At 46.6% G+C, this 24,416-nt stretch overlaps 1 protein-coding gene across 7 annotated transcripts in view; it reads right to left on the bottom strand.

Moving 5' to 3' along the window:
• The window catches only part of STX3 (syntaxin 3), a 44,552-nt gene that overhangs the window by 5,808 nt on the left and 14,328 nt on the right, over positions 1 to 24,416 (bottom strand). For 3 of the 7 annotated variants that reach the window (XM_057552548.1, XM_007196503.2, XM_007196504.2), the window contains exons 2-9: positions 21,844 to 21,927; positions 10,907 to 11,006; positions 10,241 to 10,315; positions 9,045 to 9,112; positions 5,698 to 5,806; positions 4,768 to 4,841; positions 4,503 to 4,637; positions 2,620 to 2,730 (exon numbers count right to left, since the gene is read on the bottom strand). In XM_057552548.1, coding sequence (XP_057408531.1) covers positions 2,620 to 2,730; positions 4,503 to 4,637; positions 4,768 to 4,841; positions 5,698 to 5,806; positions 9,045 to 9,112; positions 10,241 to 10,315; positions 10,907 to 11,006; positions 21,844 to 21,927 — 756 coding nt within the window. Of the gene's footprint in view, positions 1 to 987; positions 1,102 to 2,619; positions 2,731 to 4,502; positions 4,638 to 4,767; positions 4,842 to 5,697; positions 5,807 to 9,044; positions 9,113 to 10,240; positions 10,316 to 10,906; positions 11,007 to 21,843; positions 21,928 to 24,416 lie in introns of all 7 variants that reach the window. The other 4 variants (XM_057552550.1, XM_007196502.2, XM_057552549.1 and 1 more) reach the window with 2 other exon arrangements.

Here is a 24,416-nt window from a genome sequence, read left to right on the forward strand (position 1 = left end):
CACACACCACGGGGCAACTAAGCCTGCACACTCTAGAGCCCACGCGCCGCAACTACTGAGCCTGCGCACCACAACTAGAGAGCCTGCACGCTGCAACTACTGAACCCACGCGCCACAATTAGAGAGCCCGTGCACCAGAACTAGAGAGAGAAGCCCGTGCGCCACAACGGAAGTTCCCACATGCCACAACGAAGATCCCACATGCTACAACTAAGACCTGACACAGCCAAATAAATAAATATTTTTTTAAAAAGTTGCTATCCTCTAAGGTTCTCTAGACTTTGTAGATGATGATAAATGGCCACCTTGTTTTACAAAGAGAAGCTAGGTCCGCTATTAGCTGTGTGTTCCAACATGCCCGTTACCTAACTTCTCTAAGCCTGAGCATCTTCATCTGTAAAGTAGGGACGATAATAGCACCTGTCTCACGCGGGTGACGTGAGGACTCAGTGATGCATGTGTAAGGTGTTTAGTACACTGTCTGATACAACCCAGCCCTCAAAAATGTTAGCTACTCTTATCGTTCGAGATCCAACCAGTCAACCACAAACAAAACCCTACAGACCCAAATCCCGATTCAAAGCTTCATTTACACTGAAAAGGATACGGAAGGCAAAGCCCAAGATACCTGAAAGCCAGTAAGAACTCACAAGACAAACCCCAGATCCCAGACATAGACTGCACCCAGCTGAGGAGGAGCAGGCTTGCTGGGGAAGGGGAGTGAAAATGAGGGACGGTGTTGAAACAGGACAAAGAGCGGGGACAGAACCCACAGAATAGGAACAAACAGGAGACCCAACCCCTGTATGCAGCCAGGACCCGAGAACAGGAAGTTACACAGATGAAAGAACGCACAGGTACTGAAGTCTCAGAGCGCTCGGTGTGTCCAAGGACAACCACGGGGGGAAGAAGCAGAATTTTAAATCCCAGGCTCATTTCTCAAGAGGGAGCCAATCCAGAGTCCCCGAGTACCTTCCGTTTACTTACATTTCAGGGCAGCAGCCTTCCGGGCCGCCCTTACTTCAGCCCAACGGAAAGTCCAATAACCAACGCTAAAATGCCCAGCAACACAACCACTACCACAATGATAATTATCAATTTCTGGAGAGAGGGATAAGAGAAATAAAAACAAGTCATTATTACAAACAACCAGAAAGCCATAGTAAGGCATCCAAAACCCAACCCCTCTGCCTCTACATGGGAAGCATCTTACCAAATCCAAATAAAGGAAATAAAAAGCCAGCATCTCTACGTAAAGACACTCCATTAGGATATTTTGTTTCTTAAATTACTTGTGCACTAGCAATGCCAGCAGATGGGAATATGGAGTTTGCATCAGCTCTCAGCTCACACGGCGGCCTTCATGTGCGCACAGATATAAGGGCAACCATAATGGGGTCTCCAAGCAGCAACAGGCCAAGATACAAGGGACTCATTTGTTCCTTTTCAAGGAGGAGTATCAAGACATTTTTGACATAGTCCTAATTACACACATCTGTCCATCTCTCCCCCAAAGTACATTCCCACCTGTCAAACCCAGTACAGTGACTGGGGATCAGAAAGTATGGTTACGGTGCTGTTGCAAACCAGCCTGGATTCATCATGTAAAATAACTTCCCAGCTCCCTAGATACCTGCCCAAGCAACAGGTAAAGTTGGAAGAAAAAGAAAGAATTGAAGAACAAAAATATCAAGAGCCCAAGAGAAATAGAAAAGAGCAGGCTAAAAAGCAAAACCCACCAGAGCTAGCCGCCACCGTCACTAGGCAGAGAAGCTTACAAGTCCTCAGGCGACAGGGCCACCACAACTAGACGTGGGGGGCGGGCCGTGGAGACAGGATGGAAACAGCTTGATTGAAAAGCTGAATTTAAATCCTGGTTCCTATGCTTCCTAGGTGGCCCGAAGCCAACTACTTAACCTCTGATTCTCAACTGTTTCATCTATAAAGGAGAAATAATAGATGCTCCCAAGATACAAGATAATGTTCACATAGCCATCAGCACACCACTGGGTTCATGGTAGAGAAAAAGAGACCAAGTGGGGCAGGGCTCGGGCTACCGGAGTGGAAGGCAATGAAGGGAAGGCTTCTGAACAGCAGAGGAGTCAAGTGTAACAGCTGAAGGGACCATGAGCTCTGGCCAGGGGCTTAGCAGCAGCACCTGGGCAACGATGCAGAGCTGCCTGCAAATGTGGGTTCTCGGGTAGAGGGCACGTGAGCCAGATCCATGCGAGGCACACCTGGGAAGGAACGGCAGCTATGCTCTAGGGAAAGCTGAGGTAGGCTTTTGGACGAGGCCAGGACGGAGGGAAGGCACGGGCTCAAGGACACGGGTGGGGGCGACCAGAGAGAGGAGAAGCCGGTGGGTCCAGCTGGGACTAAGGGCTCACCCTCCGAGCTTCACTCTGATACTTGACAGCCTTTTTGGTATCTGCCACGGCCCGCTCCACGAAGCCCACTGACTGGTCCATGTTGTTCTCAATACGGTCAATCATGGCTCCCTTTGCGCGGATGCAAGAGGTGGGTCCAGCAGAAAGAGGGACGGGGAGGGGGAGGAGAGCAAGAGCGAGAGACGGCGCGCACAGTGGGCTCTCTTCTCCGAAGGCAGCAGGAGAGGCTCACCTTCCGGGCCTGACCCTGGTACTTCACGGCTCTTTTTGTCTCCTCCCGAGCCTTCTCCACGTGGTCCACCGTGTGCATGACATTCAACTCTATGTTATCTAACATCTCACCCTGCAAAGGACAGACACTCGTCACCCCCAGGAAACCCACCCCAGGACAGTCCTAGCTCACACGAGAAAGGGGTTCTCTTTCTTTTCAGCACCAAGAGGAGCATCTGGAAACTTTAACATGCAGCCTTCTGCAGGGCAAACTTGCACAACTTCCCCGTGATTACCTGTGGTTCCCCAGGCCTTGGTGGCTGTCACTCATTCCAGAAACATTCACTCAGTTACTTCTCTGTGACAAGCACTGCACTGGGCACCTGGAGCACATTGTCTAGATGCCTGGAATATTCTGAAGGATCCCGCCACCTTTTTTTTTTTTTTTTATGTGAAGAGAGAAGCCAAGGTATTGGGTTGGCCAAAAAGTTCGTTCGGGTTTTTTCTCTAACATCTCACGGAAAAACCCAAACGAACTTTTTGGCCGACCCAATACATCTATCTCATGTTCTTAGGGCATTGCCAGGATGCCGGCTTCTTCCTGGTCATTCAGACCTGAACCAAGTTCATTCGGCCTGAACTGAGTTCATTCACTACTATAGAATAGTGCCCAGCACACAGCAGGTGCTCAATAAGTAGCTGAGGTGGGAACAGTTGCTTTCTCTAAGGTACTCCCAGGTCCCGTAAGTGACAGACATTGGTTTTACCTGAGTTATCTGGTTAAGAGACAGCAGTGTCTTAGTAAGATTCCCAACCTTTCCCCAGCTATTACTTCCTGACCAGAAGTTTGGTCTCTCCAATTGATTTCTGTGCATCTTAGGACGGGAATTCCCTTCACCCACCTAGACCTTCCTCAACCCAACCCATGGTGTTATGGCAGTCTCTACACAGACAACAGAACTTACCATCACTTGAATCTCAAACCAGTTCCTCGGCAAGGCAGTGTGGGGAGAAAAAAGAAGAGCAGGGATGGAGGGGCAGGAGAAATGGTCTCAAAGGCCGCAAGGGGGTGGAAGAAAGGCACCCGAGCCCAGAGCAGGGAACTGATGTCAAAACCAGCCAAGTGGTGCTCGGGCTTCAGTTAGGTTTCCTTCTACAAAGGAAGCAGTTTTCAATCCTCTCCAGGTGGCAGCGCCACTGGGAGTTCATGGTAATAGTGGCACCAAACCATGACACAGTGGCGAATTTAACTGCATCATAAGAACCAGGAGACGTGACCATGTGACACTGAGACCATGTGCTGGGGACAGGGCCATCCATCCCTGAGCAGGCTTACCCGGGACAAAACAGACTGTCAAGCTAAGCACTGTGAGAGTTTCAAGTTTCTCTGTAAGTATTACTTTGCTGTCCCTTCAATCCTTTTGTTGTCTGCTCTTGTTCCTTAGCAAAAACTGTCAACATTTTTGGAAAAACACACATACAGAAGAAAAAAACAAAAATGGAAAAATACAAAAACCTCTGTTAAACCTAACTTTTCACCCTAAACTGGGGAAAAGGCCCCATGTTTTCAATGTCACCAGTGAAATAGTTCCTATCAGGAGATTGTTTTAAGGCATCACCATTAAGAACCCATATCTCTAATTTAAAAAAGACAACGATCCTGAGGCTGGAGGGAACCAGGTACTTGACAGAGCACATCAAACCCCATATTAATCGGAAATGACTTCCAGGCCAAAGTAACAGGCGTGAATGATGAGGCTGCGATTGCCCAACATGTCAGCATCTACTTCGCAAGTTCCCAATGATTCTCCCACCCCACCCGGCTTTCCAGGAGTCCCGTCTCGCCCTTCTCAGGAAGCCCCGGGCTTCCTCTCCTCCCTGCCCACGCGGCACCCACTGTGCTACCTGGTTCTCCACCAGCACGGCGATGTCCATGAACATGTCGTGAAGCTCCTTGATGCTGCTCTCCAGCCTCACGATGTCCTTGTGCCGTCCCTCGATCTCACTGAGGGCTTGCTTGGAAATCTGAGAGTCGATGATCTAGGCCAGGCCGCACAGAGACCAACCATCGGCCATCACGCCCACCGCAGCCTCACCCACACCCCTGCGGGGCTCCTGCCGCCCCGTCCTCCCTGCCTCTGCAGCCCAGCCCGCCCCCACCATCACTCACCCCCGAGGTGAAGATGGCAGGGTTCCCACTCTCCAGCATCTCCTCCAGCTCCTCATCTGTTGTCTTTCTGCCGGCTTTATAACAAAAGGAGGAGAGCATCAAATATAAGATTAAAGCTCACCATTTCAGAAGTTTCCTGAAAATGGGAATACAGCAAGTTCACTCTAAAGACCATGGCCTTACAAGCCTCCGGACTCGCCTTTCTCTGGATTTCTCCCCTAATCCAATCCATCCTCAACATTCTCAGCAGTTACCTTCCTGAAGCCCATGTCTGATTACATTCCTTTCCAGCTCAGAATGTCTCCTGGCCCCCTTCACTCCACCACGGAGTCCAAGGTCCTCAGGACAAGGAGCCAGTTCCTGGGTGAGCCCTCCCTCCATCCGCCTTAACCTCACCCTGCTCCACCCAAATGCGCCCTGTTCCCAGGCCCTGGATGGCCTCTCCCTCCTGAACTCCCGTGCTTTGTTCTGCCTGCGCCCTTGTTCGTTCGGTTCCTGCACTCAAAGCACTTTCCGCCCTGTGGGGCCCTGCAGTCCGGTTTCTGATTCCTGAAGGGCGTGGCTCTAGTAACTTCTTTATTCCTCATGGCAACTAGCACCATTCTCTGCTGTCAGACAGGCAGCAAAAAGATGTCACGAGCCCCACGGAGTGCAGCTGTGTAGCAAGTGCTTCCTTCCATGGATGCAGAAACGCTGGCTCCCACGGCAATCAAACGACTCGGGCCTGGTAACTCCGAGCCATCTTTCAGCCTAAGACGCAACGTCCAGGACGCACCAGTGCTGTGAGGCCTGTCCTCAGCTTGGGCACGAAAGAGAAGGCAGAAGCCACCGGCGGGGCTCCTGCTCCCTCTCCCCGGGCCTCACGACTGGGGACGGACAAGCACGTGGCAGGAAGGGTGAAGGGGCACAGGCCAAACTTCAAACACGCACTGATCTCGAGCTGCCGCTGGATTCGCCCTTTGCTGCGTTCACGGAAGTCCACCTGAGCCTCGTTGTATTTGGTCATCACCTCCACAAACTTCCGGGAGAGGACGGAGTGCTGTGGGAGCAAGGTCAAATGCTGTGAGCCCCCAGGAGGCGAGGGGAGGGAGGGGAAGGTCCACAACTCTTACAGAACCCCAGCCCCGACGCAGCCTCATCTACAGCAGCACTGGTCCTGGAACCAGAAGACCAGGGACAACTCGTGGTGGGAATGCAAACAGGTGCAGTCACTGGAAAACAGTTTGGAGGTTTCTCAAAAAACTAAAAACAGAACTACCATATGACCCAACAATTCCACTCCTGGGTATATATCAAAAAAAACCCCAAAACATTAATTTGCCAAGATACATGCACCCCAATGTTCATAGCAGCATTATTTACAATTGCCAAGCAACCTAAGAGTCCAGCAACAGATGAATGGATAAAGAAGATGTGGTATAGATATCTACAATGGAATACTACTCAGACATAAAAAAAAAAGAATGAAATTTTGCCATTTGCAGCAACATGGATGGACTTGGGAGGCATAAGTGAAATAAGACAGAGAAAGACAAATACTGTATGATATCACTTATATGCGGAATCTAAAAAATACAGCAAACTAGTGAATATAACAGAAAAGAAGCAGACTCACAGATAAGGAGAACGAACTAGTAGTTACCAGTGGGGGCAGGGAGGGCAATATAGGGGTGAGGGAGTGAGAGGTACAAACTATTGGGTGTAAGACAGGCTCAAGCATGTACTGTACAACACGGGGAATACAGCCAACATTTGGTCATAACTATAAATGGAAAGTAACCTTTCAAAATTGTATGAAAACAGAAACAGAACAAAACAAAAAACAAAGACCAGGTACAAGACTCAGTCTTTTGGTTTCCTAACTTTATACCGTTGGAAAGGTCAGCTGACCTTTCCAAAGCATGTTTTCAGTATGTATTAACCTGTCTTGCTGAACTCCTATAGTAATTGTGAGGCCAAAGGAGATACCCTGTGAATCTCAGAGGCCTTGCTTTCTAAAGCTACCAGACTCCCTCCTACATCCAAAGATCCTTGGGTTGTTACTCAAACTGACCTCCCCAACTTTTCTTGCTTCTAACTCAGTGCCTTCAGTCAATGGCCCTGGTGCCTAAACTCAAATCTTTATCATTTCTTTTCCTTACCCACCTCTCAGCATCAAGCCCTACTGGTTTTTCCTTTGCAAAATCACCAATATCTATCTTTTTTCAAACCAACTACCACCAGGAAAATTCAGACCAAAATCATTGCAAAACCCAACTAGAGACCCACCTGCCTCTTGCCTCTTGCCTCTTTCCCACTCTGATCCAGTTTTCAAATGGTTCCCATATTATCCTCCTAACAAACTGCAACCCAAAGTAAATGCATACAGGCTACTCAGTCAGATCCAAACTCCCTGGACTGTAGCCAAAGGCCTCTGGAATATGGTGCTGTGTTCTCTACCAAAAACTCAACGTCCACTGTCCCATGACAAACTTTTTTCTCTAGACAGGCTGCTCTCTTCACGTCTGCCCCTCACACCCACCCCTACCCCCGCTGCTACCAACCCGCCCAGGCACCCACACACACCACTCCTGCCCCTATGTCTCTAAGGAGAACCTCTCCCCGAGCCTATCCATGTTGCCATCTTGCCCACCAAGGCTCAGCCTCCTCTGGCCACCCCAGTTTTTCCCGAGATTGTCTGATGCTGAGAGCACATGCATTTGATCCCGTCTTCGTACACGTTCTCCTGTGGGTCTTATGTCATAGTTTCCTTGTGCTACTTGACCATCGTGCCAGTTCAAGGACAAGGATCATATCTTTGATGACCACCAAACAGCCTGACTCCAAACTGGACAACTAATGACCAACAGTCTTCAGAGAGAAGACTTCAGTTTCCTCACCTGTAAACCAAGGAGGCTCACTAAACCCTCAGCAGTGCTCTGGGAGCCTCAGGCACCTCCTTAGAGGACAGTGTGAGAGGGGCCACCAGCTGGACTCGGCCCTGTCCCCCACTTCAACCTGGGCAGCTCCCCTCCACCAGTTCTTCAAATTGAGTTCCAAATAGTGGTTGTCGGTTGTTTTTTGTTTTTTGTTTTAAAGGCTCCACAGCTAGAAAAGGGAACCCTCCTACACTGTTGGTGGGAATGTAAATTGGTGCAGCCACTATGGAGAATAGTATGAAGGTTCCTTAAAAAACTAAAAATAGGGTTACCATATGATCCAGCAATCCCACTCCCCATCATATATCTGGAAAAGACAAAAACTCTAATTCGAAAAGATACATGCACCCCAACATTCATAGCAGCACTATTTACAATAGCCCAAGACATGGAAGCAACCTAAGTGTCCATCAACAGAGGAACTGATAAAGAAGATGTGGTACATATATACAATGGAATACTACTCAGCCATAAAAAAGAATGAAATAATGCCATTTGCAGCAACATGGATAGACCTAGAGATTATCATACTAAGTGAAGTAAGTCAGACAGAGAAAGACAAACATATCACTTACATGTGGAATCTAAAAAATAATACAAATGAATTTATTTACAAAACAGAAGCACAGACATGACTCACAGACATAGAAAACAAACTTATGGTTACCAAAGGGGGAAGGGGGGGGGGAATAAATGAGGAATATGGGATTAACAGATACACACTACTATATATAAAATAGATAAACAACAAGGATTTACTGTATAGCACAGGGAACTATATTCGATATCTTATAATAACCTATAATGCAAAAGAATCTGAAAAAGAAGCATATATATATATATATATATATATATATATATATATATATATATATGCAAAACCGAATCACTTTGCTGTACACCTAAAACCAACACAGTATTGTAAATCAACTATACTTCAATAAAAACTTTAAAAAGGGACTTCTCTGGTGGCACAGTGGTTAAGAATCCGCCTGCCAATGCAGGGGACACGGGTTCAAGCCCTGGTCCAGGAAGATCCCACATGCCGTGGAGCAACTAAGCCCATGAACCACAACTACTGAGCCTGCGTGCCACAACTACTGAAGCCTGCATGCCTAGAGCCCATGCTCCATAACAAGAGAAGCCACTGCAATGAGAAGCCTGTGCACCGCAACAAAGAGTAGCCCCACTCGCCGCAACTAGAGAAAGCCCGCACGCAGCAACGAAGACCCAACGCAGCCAAAAATAAATAAATTTATCTAAAAAAAAATTTTTTTTTAAATTAAAAAGACTCCACAGCTAAGAAAAAAAAAATTAAAAGATTGGACTAGATGCTTGTTAGACCAGGGAAAATCTCACCTGGGATTTCCGAATCCGAAGGTCTGCTGACGACCGGACCTCGTCTTCTTCAATATGCCTCTCCATGCCTGGATGGGAGAGGAGATTATTCCAGCAACGCATCTGCTGCTCTCCTCCAAGAAACACACTGTGCAGTGCGGCCTCCTCTCTCTTTCTCACACACCCGGCCCAGGAGACGTAACAGCAGGCAGGCCCAGTCTCAAAAGGTCAGCTCACACCTGAGCCACGGGACATGCGTTCCATGACCTTTACTACTGCCGGGTCTTCTTCCTTGGATACCTCTCAGCACAGTGGTTAACAGCATGAGTCTCTGTCACTAAGAGACTCGGACTCAAATCCTTGCCACTGAGTAGCCACGTAACTTTGGAAAAGCCACTTAACCTCTCTTAGTGTTCCTGTTCTCTCATCTGTAAAATGGAATAAACAGCAGTGCCCCCCTAGCAACACCAACGTGAAAATTAAATGAGAATGCACACAGAGGGCTTGGCACATGATCACGGCTATGACTGGAAGCTGCCACTAATGACTTCCACCTCCACCCACATGAAAACAGGCAGCACAGTCTGTTTGGGGGGAAGAAATCATAAATTAGGCTGAGCAATGCTGCTTTCACTCTCAGACCAACAGCATGCACTAGTCACCAAATACAGTGGGGCAAGAATGCAGATGATAGCCATGGAACTAAGGAACCTTCTGGGCCCCCAGAGGAACTGAATCTACGACAGTGGCTTCACTGAACAATGCCCTAAATTGAGGGGTGGGCATGGGGGTGATGGGAGGGTGATACCTGGCCCCCAAGAAATGTCTCTAGACTCTATAATGCATCTGGCATCCATACATCACTAACATCACTGTTCGAATGTACGTAGGTGCTGGGGAAGGAAATGGGACCAGGAAGAGAAAAGTCGAGGGACTAAGCTAAAGGACCAAGTCACACAAATATCCAATAGCTGAAAGCACACTTTCATTCCCATCTCCGAACTTCAATTCTGGTCTCTCTCAACCACAGTCATGACTCAAGAGCAGGTAAACTGTGTGGGGCTATAATAGGTCATTCCAGGGACAGTGCCCAGACCACAAGCAAAGATGGCAAGGGTGGTGTCACTCCCATCAGGAAGTTTCGGTCCAGAAGAGTTGGACCCCGGATGCGAGACGGATGGTGGGAGTGCTGCCTGCTCCCTTTGTCCCTTTCTTACTCTTCAGTTTGTTCCGGACATTGTTGGCCCTTTTCTTGATCTCAGTCGTGAGCTGCTCCAGGTCATCCTTGGTTTCTGGGTAAACAAATGCAGGTAGAGTCAGTTAGAAAAGACTGAAAGCTTAGTCAGCTACAACAATCAATAGAGGAGGTGGGGAACTTTCTCAGGTGCCCACTGCCCAGAGCAGTATGTATCCTGGTGGGCTCTCAAGACATCTGTCCTTAGAATCACAGAGAGCTTATTTTTAAAAGGCATTTTTTCCTGGCATCCTACCCCAGAACTACAGAATACAAACACCTCATGGAAAAATAGGGGGGTACTGGGGAAGCATTTAAGGCAGAGGAAATAGCACAGGGGCAGTGGTGGGTGGGACAGAGATGAGGTATGTGAGCAGCTGTAAGAGCCACTGCCAGTTATGAGAGGAACTAGCTGGGAAGGAGAGGAAAGTTTGGCTAAATGGGTTAAGTGGGACCATGAAGAGAAGAGGTAACAGAAGCAGAGCAGTGAGCCAGGAGAGGGTAGAGGAGGATGGGAGATGACATGGCACATACGTTAGTGTAAGGTAATACACCCCCTCCCCTGCTGCTCACACAGGGAGGAAACCAAGGCCCAGCCCCAATGGCCAAGGGTCACTGTTGGGTGATTCAGCCCTGAGTCAACACTCACTTGGCTCTGGAATGGGCGCAGACAGGATGATACTGTAGAGCTTCTTAGCTTCCTCCACGTGCTCTGAGATCTTGTCAATGTTGAATCGAGTTTCCTCGATCTATAATTAGAAAGATGATAGCCTTTGTCATCAAGAGGAAGAATACAGCCATGACTGAGATGAAAACAGAGCTCCCTGCCCACCTTCTGGGTTTGTGGAAGAAGATGGTGACAGGAAAAGTCTTCTGAGGACCAGTGAGCCCAGCGAGTCCCCTTTCCATAGTCAGAGAAACGAACGTCAACAGAGCAGTCATTGAAGACCCGTCCTCATGGCTCCCTGAGAGGAATACGTTTACTCACCTTGGATGGGAAGATCCGAGCCAGAGTCGAGAAGAGCCAGGACAACCCATGAGGAATAATCAGAGGGAAGGGTCAAGAAACCTTACTAGGCAGATCCTCGGCTCCTCCAAAAGTGCAACAGCGGAAAGTGAGGACAGGAGAGAGGGAAAAAGGAAAGAAAAAAAGTGAAAGGGAGAGAACAAACCTGGAGAGTGAGAAACACAGAGAGAAGAATGAGAGGAAGAGAAAGACAGAAACAGAGATGAAGAAGAGAGAAAGAGAGAGAGACGAAGCAATGACCATCTCAGGAGATGCTGAGCTTCTCTTGGACACGTGTTCTGGGGAAATGCCTCTTACTAGCTGATCGCCTTAGATGATCAAGACCCAGGAGCTCAAGCCGTGGACCATTTCTGCCCATTTCTGAGGTTCCTAACCGTACAAGGTGTGTATCAGGAAGTACTTCTAGCCGCGCCTCATTCCCAGATGGAACACGGTCCCAGGACGCTGCCGCCTGAGCATTAAGTTCAGCCTTGGCTCCCTCTTCAAAGGCACCGCTGTCCTGGCACCACGGCCTCTGCTGCGGTGCCAGTGCACATGCAGGGAGCAGCACATGCCAAAGAGACCTCAAAACCCGCCACATCTACCTGCCTCACTTCCACAATGAGGGGCACGTCAACACGGCCACACTCAACGAACAGAAATCTTGTAAAATGCCGAAGAGTAGGATCTTAACACCTGAGATACGACGAAAATACAACTCAATATGCAGCTTCCAGCAGCCCTTTCTTCTGGTGAATAATTCACTTAAAAAAAAAAAAAAAGATCACAGCTCTCCTGATCACAGCTCTCCAAATTACAAAGAAATAAAGCTTGAGTTCTCTACCCCTCAAATAAATACCCCTTAGTATTTTTGACAGTGGAGCAGGGATTTGACCCTCTACAAATATGGCTTGGCCAAAAAGTTCCTTTGGGTGTTTCCCATAAGATGTTACAGAAAACTCAAACCAACTTTTTGGCCAACCCAATATATTGGCTTTGATGCACCATAGTTTGAGAATAGAATTACTTGCTTAAAGATACAGAATAAAAAAAACAAACCAAAAAACAAACAAAACAAAAAAAATGATACAGAATAAATTTTCAGTCTAATAATATCATCACAGTGTAAATACAAATACAAGTAGCTACCCAAACATTTGTGAAGCATTTTCACAGCTGGCAAAACAATCCATAGCATTGTATTCAGACCATTATTGAAATGAGGAAACTAAGGGTTAAAGAGGTTAAAGAGGTCACTGGGTTGGTGGTAGGGACAGCAAATACTGCTCTCCAGAGTCCGACTGGGGTGCTTTTTCCAGTAGAGCTAAGACGACAATGTTTTTGGCTTCTTCATACTGCTTCCCTTTTAGCAGCATCCCAAGCTACCCAATTATCAAAAAGGCCTATGTTATCACCTGTGAATGCCGGTGGCTCTAGGCGTGTAACCACCTCAGACTCAGGCCCTCGGGGGACCCAGAAATTGCCACCTTACCCTTCCCTCTCTCTTTATCTCTCCCATCAAACACTGACTCCTCTTCCAACTCCTAAAGTGTCAGTGCATCATACCATGTTTCCACGTCCATCACGTGACTGTCTTGCCAGAGCAATTACATTGTATAAAACAGGACTGAGAAAAAAGACTTTCTAGAATAACATGTCCTCGCCATTTTAAAATGAATTTTAACAACGGAACTAATCACCCTATTTTAAGAAGCCAGAGGCCTTTGCATGTTCAACGGATTGGATGTCTTAGAAAATAGCTCCTGGAATATTATTTCATCAAGTGAAGAGCATCCTGACCCAAAGCTGGGTCAGTGGTAGGAAGACGAGGTAGGAAGCTTTTAGGATGAGACTGCTGGACCCCAAGCTTCGAGTCACTCCAGGCACTTGGAGACCAGATGGTAAATGGCTTATCTGGCCCGACAGACGGGCGCACTGGGCCTCGGGCTCCGTCCTCAACCTGCCCACAGAACTTTCCAGGTCAGGGGCCTCCACCCCCACCTGCACTCATCCTCCACCCATGGCTGCTGCTCTCTTCCCTCTGTCCTCAACACCCTCACCATTTGGAGGTATTGCAGGGACTCTGATTTAGTAATCTAGTAATTTAGTCAGTTCACCAAATAACCTCAGAATCCCTTCAGGACTTCAGGATGGGCAACTGGCTGATCACAGAGCTTTTTTTTTTTTTTTTAACTTTGTGTCTCTGTTTTTTCTTGGAAGTGTTAGTTTTTCTCAAAGGTGACTTTCTGAGTATTTCATGGTAGCAGGTATACGTGCAATTAATTTCCTTGTGTGCATTTGCCAGACAACCAAAGATCGGGGCAGGGGGTCAGGGCTAGCAGGAAATCTACCAGTGCTGAATCTAAAAGTTCAAGTGCTATTTGTCTGTGTGTCTGTTTGGGGTTGTTTTAAATAGACTGACATTACCCTGCACAATAATATATTTAAGAACTAAACCCGATTTAACATATACCTGTCCCAGAAACAAGGCCCTTCACTGGATGTCTGGGAAGTCACCATCACTATCTCCTTTTTATGCACGAGAGCACTGCGGCTCAAAGAAATTGAGGAAGTCAATCAAGGCCATAACTGCAGAAAGAGGCAAAACCGAGGTTTGAACCAAGGCAACTGTTAAATCCAAACCCTGTCTCCTGAACCAGGTGAAGGTGCAAGAATCACCTACTGGAAGCTCTCTATCTTCTCTCCCAGGTCCGTGTGTATTCAGCCTGTGCCAGGTGAATGTGTGTGATCCACTCACCAGTTCTGTGAGATTGGCTCAGTTACCTTTGACTCACATCATGTGCCTCATTTCCTTGTTCTCCAACCAAGGCTCCCTGTAGAGAGCTTTTTACACAAGGAATGCTCAAGCAACGTTGCTGACTGAGGGAACCAATCTGCAAGTTGTTTTTTTTTTAATTGCCATGCTAAATTTGCAGCTAATACATCCCCAATGCCCACTTATTGTTTGTTACTTTTTAAAATGTAATTTTCAATGATTTGTCAGTAATGGGGCAATCTAGATAGCACAGTTTAAGAAAATAAGTTAGAATCATATCAGGTTCACGTTCTGGCTCCACCCCTTAGCAGTTTTTTGACCTTGAACAAGCCACTTACCCTCTCTGAGCCCCAGTTCTCTCATCTGTGAAATGAAGATTATCATATTTCCCACTTCCTAGAGTTTGTGTGGGCATTAAATGAGATAAGATATGTCAAAGGCATAACACAAAGTACATGCTCAATAAACGTCAGATGGTGATAAAAACAAAAATAGCCAGCAACTACTACACATTTATTGTGTGCCAGGTACCACACTGAGCCTTTACAAGCAATGTCTCACTTAATCCTCACAGCAATGCTAATGTTAACAAGATGTTCTGTGATGTCAGTAGCCACCCAAGGAAATCCAGTAAGGACAGCAAGTCAACCAACCACTCTTCACATTGGGTGTCTGCCTCATGGAACCAACTATAATTACCACAGTATATAGGCTGCCCTCTGTATCCTCAAGTTCTGCATCCATGGATTCAACTAACCCCGGATCGAAAATACTCAGGGAAAAAAAAAAAATTCCAGAAAGTTCGAAAAAGCAAAACTCAAATTTACCACACTAGCAACTATTTAACATAGCGTTTACATTGTATTTATAACTATTTACATAGCACTTACATTGTATTAGGTATCATAAGTAATCTAGAGATGATTTAAAGTATACAGGTGTGTGTAGATGATATGCAAATACTATGCCATTTTATATGACACTTGAGCATCCAGACTTGGTATCCACGGGGGTCCTGGAACCAACTCCCCCCACCCCCGCAGATACCGAGGAAGGACTGTACTAATCGCCATCATCTAACTAAAAGGAGGGAGTTATTTTCAAGGCATGGATGGCCTCTTCCCTCTGGACCTAATTAGCCAGTGGAATCTAATCCAATCTAATGTAATGTAATCTAATCTAATCTAAAAGCAGAGAAAGTACTACTTTGGAGACTGGCAGATGCCATGGGGTAAGGTATAAGGCTTTGTCTCGTCTACCTAAAATGTCTCTGCCTCCCCTAAATTCCCATGTGCCTTGCACCTCTAAGTTAGGCATTAAATCTTACGTATTTATTTATTGAAAACTTATTATATGTCACCTTTTTAAGGTGACAAAAGTAATGGGGTTGTAAGGGTCAAATAAATGATTCCTGCTTTGCACAATTCATATACCTTTACTTTTCTCCAAAAATAGCACAATCCAAAACAGTCCTTGTATTAGAAGTTCTCGGTGAAGTCCTCTTTGATTTGTTTGCTTCTTTGCTTTGGAACACAAACATTGACAAGAAGGGACAGAGAAAGGTCTCAGTCAGCCAAGCAACAGAAGTCAAGTCCCTCAAGGGGTTTTATCAAGACTGAGAGTAGTATTTCAACTCTCCTTTTACGAATGAAAAGAAACATATGATCTCAGAGTTATACTGACCAGTGAAAGGTAGTAGTCTTGGACAATCACCTCAAATCAATTAAGTGTATCTGGGCTTTGCATCACTCAAAATAGGGTCAGGAAAATAAAAACCTATCTAGTTATTTTAACCGAAGTAATTGGGTAGTTTGGGTAGCTTTCCTCCCGCATAAAAGGACTTCTGAGCTTTTCTAGCTGCCCGCTAGAAAATACAGGGAATTCTTGACACAGAGATGCAAGAGCTGAGAAGCCAAACAGAGGATGGTGAGGCACTCTGGCAATGAGCAACAGCAGCTTGGAGGGGCGACAAGGAAGGCAGGGTCACCGGGGCCCCTCTGATGGCAGCCAGACGACGGTGGAGTCAACAGGCAGAATAGGACCACGGAGGCAGGGTCTATGGAGTGAAAGGCCGTGGAGGAGACACGTCTGGGAGGAAAACCACAGCTTCATCCCCCGACCTTGACTCTTCTGCGGTGCCTCCCCTGGGTCAAACACACCAAAAGCCAGCTGGCAAGCGAACCTGGGCAACGAGTACCTTGCAATACAGAGCAGAGTACAGGGAGGGCGGGGAATGGACCTGAGAGTAAACAGGCAGATGACCGGCAAGGGCTTCCTGCCTGCCTATGGAAAGAGCCCAGAAACGCAGAACCTACCAGCTCGCCTAGTCATCCAAAGATGCTACTTCAAGAACGAGTTGGGGGCTTCCCTGGTGGCGCAGTGGTTAGGAATCTGCCTGCCAATGCAGGGGACACAGGTTTGAGCCCTGGTCTGGGAAGATCCCACATGCCGCGGAGCAACTAGGCCCGTGAGCCACAATTACTGAGCCTGCGCGTCTGGAGCCTGTGCTCCGCAACAAGAGAGGCCGCGATAGTGAGAGGCCCGCGCACCGTGATGAAGAGTGGCCCCCGCTCGCCGCAACTAGAGAAAGCCCTCGCACAGAAACGAAGACCCAACACAGCCAAAAATAAATAAATAACTAAATAAAATGTAAAAAAAAAAAAAATCCTTCCTTCTCCCCATCTTTGGCTTGGCTGTGTCTTTAAAAAAAAAAAAAAAAAAAAGGAACGAGTTGGAGAGTATTTAACCTGCTAGATTCAACTTAATGCCTAGATTTCCAAGTTACATCCACTTTGAGGATCTTCATTTTAACAAAAATCACAAGACTGCTCACCTCTCAGTTCCGCTAACCAGCCACGGCTCCACCCGTCTTGCTCCCCTCAGACGCCTGGATCTCCATCACTATGCCAAGCACATGGTGTCCCTCAGTAGAAGCTTGTTCAATGGATAGACAAATGAATACAAGGAACTCCAGGGGTAAGCTTGCTTCATACACCACTGCCAAATTGCCTCACACACCTTTTTTAAGCACATCCAAGAAAGAAAACTTTATAATAGCATTTTCTGAAATCTATTCATTCATCTTGCTAACCGAAGTTACGTGTCAGAAAGGGTTCTATGAAAAAAATAAGTGTTGAGATAGGTAAGGCAACCAGGTTTCTTTATTATAGGATTTCTTAGAATCTTTAATAAGTTCATGTGCATTTTCAATCTCCATGGGAGGAAAAGAGTATGAAGTGTTTCTCAAACATGTTTGATCACAGAAGTCCTTCTGCATCTCATACTGCCATCCAAATAGCCATCCCCACCCGCCCCTGCCCTTTCTTGTTAACAGAACTCTGATTTGGTTTGGGCAGCATGTTGCCAGCCCCAGAGGATGCACCATGATCGGTTCTATGGCAATCCTGACAACCCTGCCCCTTCGCTAAGTTCTCACTTTCCTGGTCTCCATTCTAGAAAAGAGTGGCCATGACCATGTGATCCACTGCCGGCCAAAGAGCCACAGGGGAAGTCAGTGTGGAGGATTTGGGTAGTTTTCCTCCCTGATCAAAGGATTTCTGAACTTTTCTAGCTGCCTGCTCTCTCACTGCCTGTGATGCTGGTGTAGGGTGATGGCATATGGAGCTGTGACTCTGGCAGTTTTAAAACATGGCACAAATTCTTCAATCTCCTCATTGAGAGGTGGTATCTATGTACTGCTCTCTTGAATCTGGCGGGCTTGTGACTGCTTCGACAACAGAGTACGATACAAGTGATGGGCTGTATGACTTCCACAGCTGCAATGCTTGTCTTGGAGCCCTAAGCCTCCTCTACCAAACCGATGACCCTGAGTTGGTCATGCTGAGGAGCCCATGCCACAGAAAGAGGTCAAGTACAGGTGCTCCTTTGAGTCACCCTAGGTCAGGCACCAGATGCTTGAATTAAGAAGTCTCTGAGATTCCAGGGACTTCTCTAGTGGTCCAGTGGCTAAGACCCTGTGCTCCCAGTGCAGGGGGCCCGGGTGCGATCCCTGGTCAGGGAACTAGATCCCACATGCCACAACTAAGAGTTGGCATGCTGCAACTAAGAGTCTGCCACCTGCAACTAAAAGATCCCACGTGCTGCAACTAAGACCCAGCACGGCCAAATAAATAAATAGATAAACAAATATTTAAAAAAAAAAAAAAAAAAAGAAGTCTCTGAGATTCCAGACTCTGGCTATTCAAGGCCCCAGAAACTGTGCAGCAAAAATAACCCACCTCCAGGAGCTCCCTGGTGGTCTAGTGGTTAAGAGATTCGGCACTTTCACTAATGGGGCCCATGTTCAATCTCTGGATGGGGAACTGAGAGACCCCACAAGTCGCAAGGGCACAGCCCCTGCCCCCCCCCCCCAAAAAAAACACCTTCACTGGGCCCTGTCTGAATTCCTAATCCACAGAATCCATCAGTATTACAAAGTGGTTGCTTTACCCCACTAACTGGTAGGGTGATTTGTTACATAGCAGGCAGACTCCATCTCTCAATCCCAATCCTGCCCTCTCAGGCAGGTTCTGTCTCCTCTAAAACTCTGCACTCTCTGCTGACTGAACAAAGAGACCAAGGAAAATACAGACAACTGCAAATTAGACAAAAAATCTAAGGTTTATCATTTACTAGACCCTGGCTTTTTAACAGCCAAGGAGGCCTAAACACCCAAGGGTCAACTCTTTTCTATAATAACTGGGAGGCTGGAGAAACCATTTGAGTTTTACAGGACAAAGCACATTTTGAAAACATCCTGATCTTGTGACTTCATCTGCACCTTGCAAATGCCTCTCTGACCAAGCTGTGATTCACACCATCAGTCCTCAGCAAATAACCAGGGGTGACCTACTTGCTGAAAGCAGTCCAAAAGGTACCTTTTATCACAAGAGTGCATTCCCAAGAAATCTACACAGCTATCAGTGTATCCTGCAGGATGTACTGGGTGTATTCCTTAGACACATAGAGAGGGGAACCTTTTCATTTCCCCAAATCCCTATTATCTGGAATGCACTTTAACCCACCTTCAAGGATATTTCCAGACCACATTCTCTAAAGTAAACTTTGCGGTCTATTTATTCACAAATACACTGGGGAACAGAATGGTGATGAGAACTAAAATTTACTGAAGACACACTTACTGTAGGTCAGGCACTGTGCGGGTACATCCGTATACTTTCTCATTTTATGTTTATAACAACCAGCAGGTAATGCCGCTAGGCCTGTTTTAGAGGAAACTGGGGTCTAGAGCAGTTAAACAACTTTTCCAAAGCTATACCACTGTAATGGGCAGAGCTGAGACTTAGACCAGGATCCGTGGGGCACCAGAGCCTGCACAATCTCTTCCCATGATGGGCTCCCTCCTGCCTCTGCCCCACTCCAATACTGATCCTCTCTGTGCTCTATCTACACGAGTACAGAGGAAGGTAACATTTACCTAAGCCCCCTCTAAGCACTTTCCGAGTGCTGGCTCCTTTCATCCCCAACAAATCTGTCTGGTGAATATTTTTCTCCCCATTTCACAGCTAAACCCACAGAGACTTAGAGAAGTTAAGGCATGTGCCCAAGATCACACAGTTAGTGGCAGGTAGGGAATTATGTCCAAAAAAATAATGCTGTTTCCACCCCACCATGCTGTCCCCTTCTCCACCCTAAATATGATAGGTCTTATTTTTTTTCCTAAATGATAGAAAAGCATTTAACTAAGAGAAAGCAATAAGAAAAGCAGCAGCCCTCGAGACCTTGTTAAGTCCCCCTAGATAACTACCATCCGTCTGGTGCTGTTCTGTTCAGATGATGCTTTCCAGATGTACAATCTTCATGTGATCTCATGTGATCCTCACAACAGCCTTGAAAGGTAAGTACTGCCATTCCCAGTTTCCAGAGCAGGAATCAAAACCCAGCTGGGTTAAGGAACCTGACCAAGGTCAACTGCTATTAAAGGCCTGAGGGATAGACTCAGACCAGGTCTTGGAGGCCAAGGCCCACCATCTTCCCACCTCACAAGGAGCACTGCCTCTCGGGGCCCCTCTTACGGGTTAAGAAAAGAGGTAGGACACCGTTAATGGAGAAGAATCCTTATCCTAGGAAAGAAGTTAATGTAACTGGTTCTCTAAGGCAAGTTCAGAGGGATGAGCTACAATGATGTCATGCATCTCCTCAAGTCCACCCCCAGCACTGAACAGAAAGACCCTTTCCTTCCACAGTCCACACCTAGAACAATACTGGACTCACAAAACTCAAGCATTGTTTGATCTCACTATGACTCCTCCACCAAAGGGATGGACCCACCCACGGAGAGGGTGGGGATCTGAGCAGTATTCACAGCCAACTTCCCAATCAGGTCAGCACACACTCAGGTTCGCTCTGAAACCCGCTTGTGACTCTCACAGATGAACTGGCATAAGCCATCAAGTCCCGCTCCACTCCCCTTAGAAAAGAACTAGAGGGTGGCTTTTCCACACTCACAATCCAGATGACCGGAAGCACGCACATCTCCCCTGCAAAAAGAATATGACGCCTTTTTATATATGCAATGAAAAGCCTAAATAAAGAAACCATAACATGGTGGCAGAAACTTCAGTGCCGGAACTTCTTGTGGTTTGGTTTGGTTTTATTGAAACACATGTACGTCAGTTGCTACGTGGAATGTTTTAGAAACACTAACCCATTTAATCCTCCTAATAGCCCTATGGGGAATTACATTATCAATCCCAATGTACAGATAAGGAAACCAAGCCTGTTAAGGAAACATTCACAAGATCAACAGCTGTCAGAAGCAGGGCTGAGATTTTTTTTTTTTTTTTTTTTTTTAAAGAAATTCACGTTCTTTTATTTATTTATTTATTTATTTATTTATTTATGACTGTGTTGAGTCTTCGTTTCTGTGCGAGGGCTTTCTCTAGTTGCGGCAAGTGGGGACCACTCTTCATCGCGGTGCACGGGCCTCTCACCATCGCGGCCTCTCTTGTTGCGGAGCACAGGCTCCAGACGCGCAGGCTCAGTAATTGTGGCTCACGGGCCCAGTTGCTCCGTGGCATGTGGGATCTTCCCAGACCAGGGCTCGAACCCGTGTCCCCTGCATTGGCAGGCAGATTCTCAACCACTGCGCCACCAGGGAAGCCCAGGGCTGAGATTTGAACCCAAATTTCCCTGGCTTCAAAGGCTGTGTTTCTGTCCATGATACACAACGCCCCCCAACCCCCCACCCAAGCTTCCCATCACTCACTGTCTACCACAGCACCTTCCAACAGGACCCTCTACGTCAAAGACTATGTGAATCTGTACACACGGGACACCCATGTTTGCCTCTGCTGAATTTCGAAAAAAATAAACTGGTGGTTTCTTGGTTTCTCAGTTATCACCAGAAAAGTCAAAGGGATTGAATTTTTGGAAACAACAATTCTGATCTACCCAAATCACAGGCCTAAAAATGCAATGAAATGCGATTTTTTTTTTTTTTTTTTACACACTTGTGGCTGGGCCCCCAGGGTTGGTTCTGTATTTAAAATATGTAATTCAGGCAAGAAAGGATATCATTAAAATGTTGTCATGTAGCATAAGACTTTAAAAGCATCTCTTTAATATATATAATTTACCTTCTCCTGACTTTCTCAGTAAGATTAAAAATCCTTCCAAGTACTGAAGAAACTCTCCTTGTAACTTCTTGGTGTGTTCATTCCACCCCAGCAAAAGACTGACTTTCCTCTGCTACCCTTGAAAGATCTGGGGGTTTTTATTCTTTACTAAGGAAGTTGTGTTTCCTTATGCCCATTCAGAAAAAAAATACCGGAAGGGCACCTACCTCAGAAAAGAACTCGTCCATGAAAGCTGTGTTGTCAACAGCAATCTCGACCTCATCGGCATCGTCATCCTGTGTCAGCTGCTTCTGTGAGAGACAAAAAGGAGGAGGGTGAGACCAAAAGCACCGGAAATAACAGCACTGAATGCTCGCTAAAGACGAGAAGCTATATCTGTAGTGAACATTTTACATACATAATCTCCTTTAAAACTCAGAACAGCTCTGTGATGTATCAAACTCTGATGTCACACTGTCTGAGTTTAAATCCTAGCTCCACACTTACTGATATTTTACAGGGGGATGAGGGGAAGAAGGGAGCAAGTTACTAAACTCGCTGTGCCTAGGTTTCCTAATCTGTAAAGTGCTAATAAGAACACCACTTACATCATAGGTTTGTTTACAAAATAAATGAGATAATGAATATAAAACACTTTGGCACAGTGCCTGGCATACTGTAACTACTCAATAAATATTATGTTTTGGTGGTGGTGGTGGTGGTATTGGTGATGTTACTATAACTCATTCCAGTTGGAGAATGTAAAACAGAGAGGTTAAGTAACTTGGCCGAAGTCACACAGCTAAAATGTTCAAGACAGGCAGATTCTGGCCCATCCTTTGGATTTGGACCATATGTTCCTAAACTCTTCTCCACAACGTTCAGATGCATGACCTACCCTACTGGGGATCTGTATTAAAACAGTCCCAATTCCTCCAAAGCACTAGCTTCAAATCATCACAGTAGGAGCAAACATTTTCCTGTTTTCAGAAACCACCTACTGCAAAGGAAACAGCACTGTGTGCTGTTCCCTGTCAGAGCTCACGTTTATGGGGAAAAGGAAGCTCTCCCGGCAGCCCCCAGCAATCCCCGGGGACCCCGGCTTTCATAATCTCATTCAGCTACCTCTACAAAAGCACAAAATGGCTATCTAAACGAAGTGCTTCCCTTCCCACCCAGCTAAAGGGCCTTAGCGGCTTCTGCATTCTTCCCAGATGCTCCTCCCAGACGACTGCTGCATTACACACAGCCCACCTCTGAGCAAGGAAGAACTGGTTGTTGGGAGTGGAGGTGGGGAGGGGGTGAACCCCTCGACACCTGCTTCTCCACACCCTTCAGTGGCCTATGGCCTCCTAAGCCAAGACATGTCACTCTCAACATGGGAACTCCACCAGCAAGGAAAGCCACCAGGGAACTCTTTCCTTCCCCTGCTACCATCCCCCTGACCTGCTACAGCAGATGGAGTTACCAGGAATTCCCACTGAAATTTGGGACTCTCCAGCCATCCGGGGAGCCTCTTTTGACTGGCTCCTCTGTAATCTCATTCTCTGGCTTGTCTGTAACCATCAGCCACCCAAGCTTAATAGCCACGTTCAAAGGAACTGAATTCGAGGACACTGCTACAGCCCCCAACAATCACCTTCCTAAAACTTAGGACTGATCCCGTCCTTTTGCCACTTAAAGTCGTTCAATGATAGTTCATCTCCCAGGATTGAAAGTCCCAAAGCCCAACAGAGCACATGGGGCCCTTTAAGATCCAGTCCCGCCCACGTTTCTCCCTCTATGATGCATCTCTGCACCAGGCGCTTGGAAACTCCTAGCACTTCCTGGACACACCATTCTTTCATATTGCTGAGCTGTCACACAAGGACTTCTTCCTGAAGTGCATTTGTCCAGCTGGCAAAATTTTATTGAGCCTTTAAAACTCCATCTCGAACAAACTTCTCTGTCTCCCTGATCTGACACTCCCCGACCCCCCATGCAAACCCGAAAACCTCCCTGAGTTCCCAATGCATTTTGTGCAAACCTTCCACAGCATTAATCCCAGCCCTCTATTAATTATCCCTTCACTTATCTATCCTTCCCCACTGACTGTAAACTCCTGGAGGGTCAGGGTTGCCTTACGTATCCACTGGAGAAGATACTTTGAGTGTGCCTGCCCAGAACACCTCCCTTTGTGAAGATAACCCCGACCTTCCCCACATGATTCTGGGAAGGTTATCAATCCCCACCCAAGCTCCCTGAGGATTCTGAATGTGAAATGAACAGAGCCGAGTCAACCTATAGCAGCACCCAACACAGATACCTGCTTGGTTCCCAGGGCTACCCTTGTTTCTATCCTCCCTAAGCCACCCCTTGGCTTAGAGCTAGTTCTACACATCTTCCCCAGTATTCTTTCAATGAGCCCAACAGTATTCTTGTAATGCTGTTTTTATTCATTTAGCCAGAACTGGCTTCTGTCACTTGTAATTAAAATTACTTGTACTTGGGCATTCCCTGGCGGTCCAGTGGTTAGGACTCGGTTCTTTCACTGCTGAGGGCCTGGGTTTGATCCCTGGTCGGGGAACTAAGATCCCACAAGCCATGGGGAGCGGCCAAAAAAAAGAAGTAAAATAAAATTACTTGTACTTGTCATTAATTAACTTATTCCGCATGTATACTGAGCACTTACCATACGCTATATATGTAACGGAAACTTAATCAATTCTAGTTGAATAAATAACCCTTACCAGAGACCAGCAGCCTGGATCCACCCAGCAGTTTCTAAAGTGTGAGATAAAATGCTCCTTTTATCAACTAT

This window comes from Balaenoptera acutorostrata, chromosome 9 (assembly GCF_949987535.1).
Source record: "Balaenoptera acutorostrata chromosome 9, mBalAcu1.1, whole genome shotgun sequence".
Lineage (NCBI taxonomy): Eukaryota > Metazoa > Chordata > Mammalia > Artiodactyla > Balaenopteridae > Balaenoptera > Balaenoptera acutorostrata.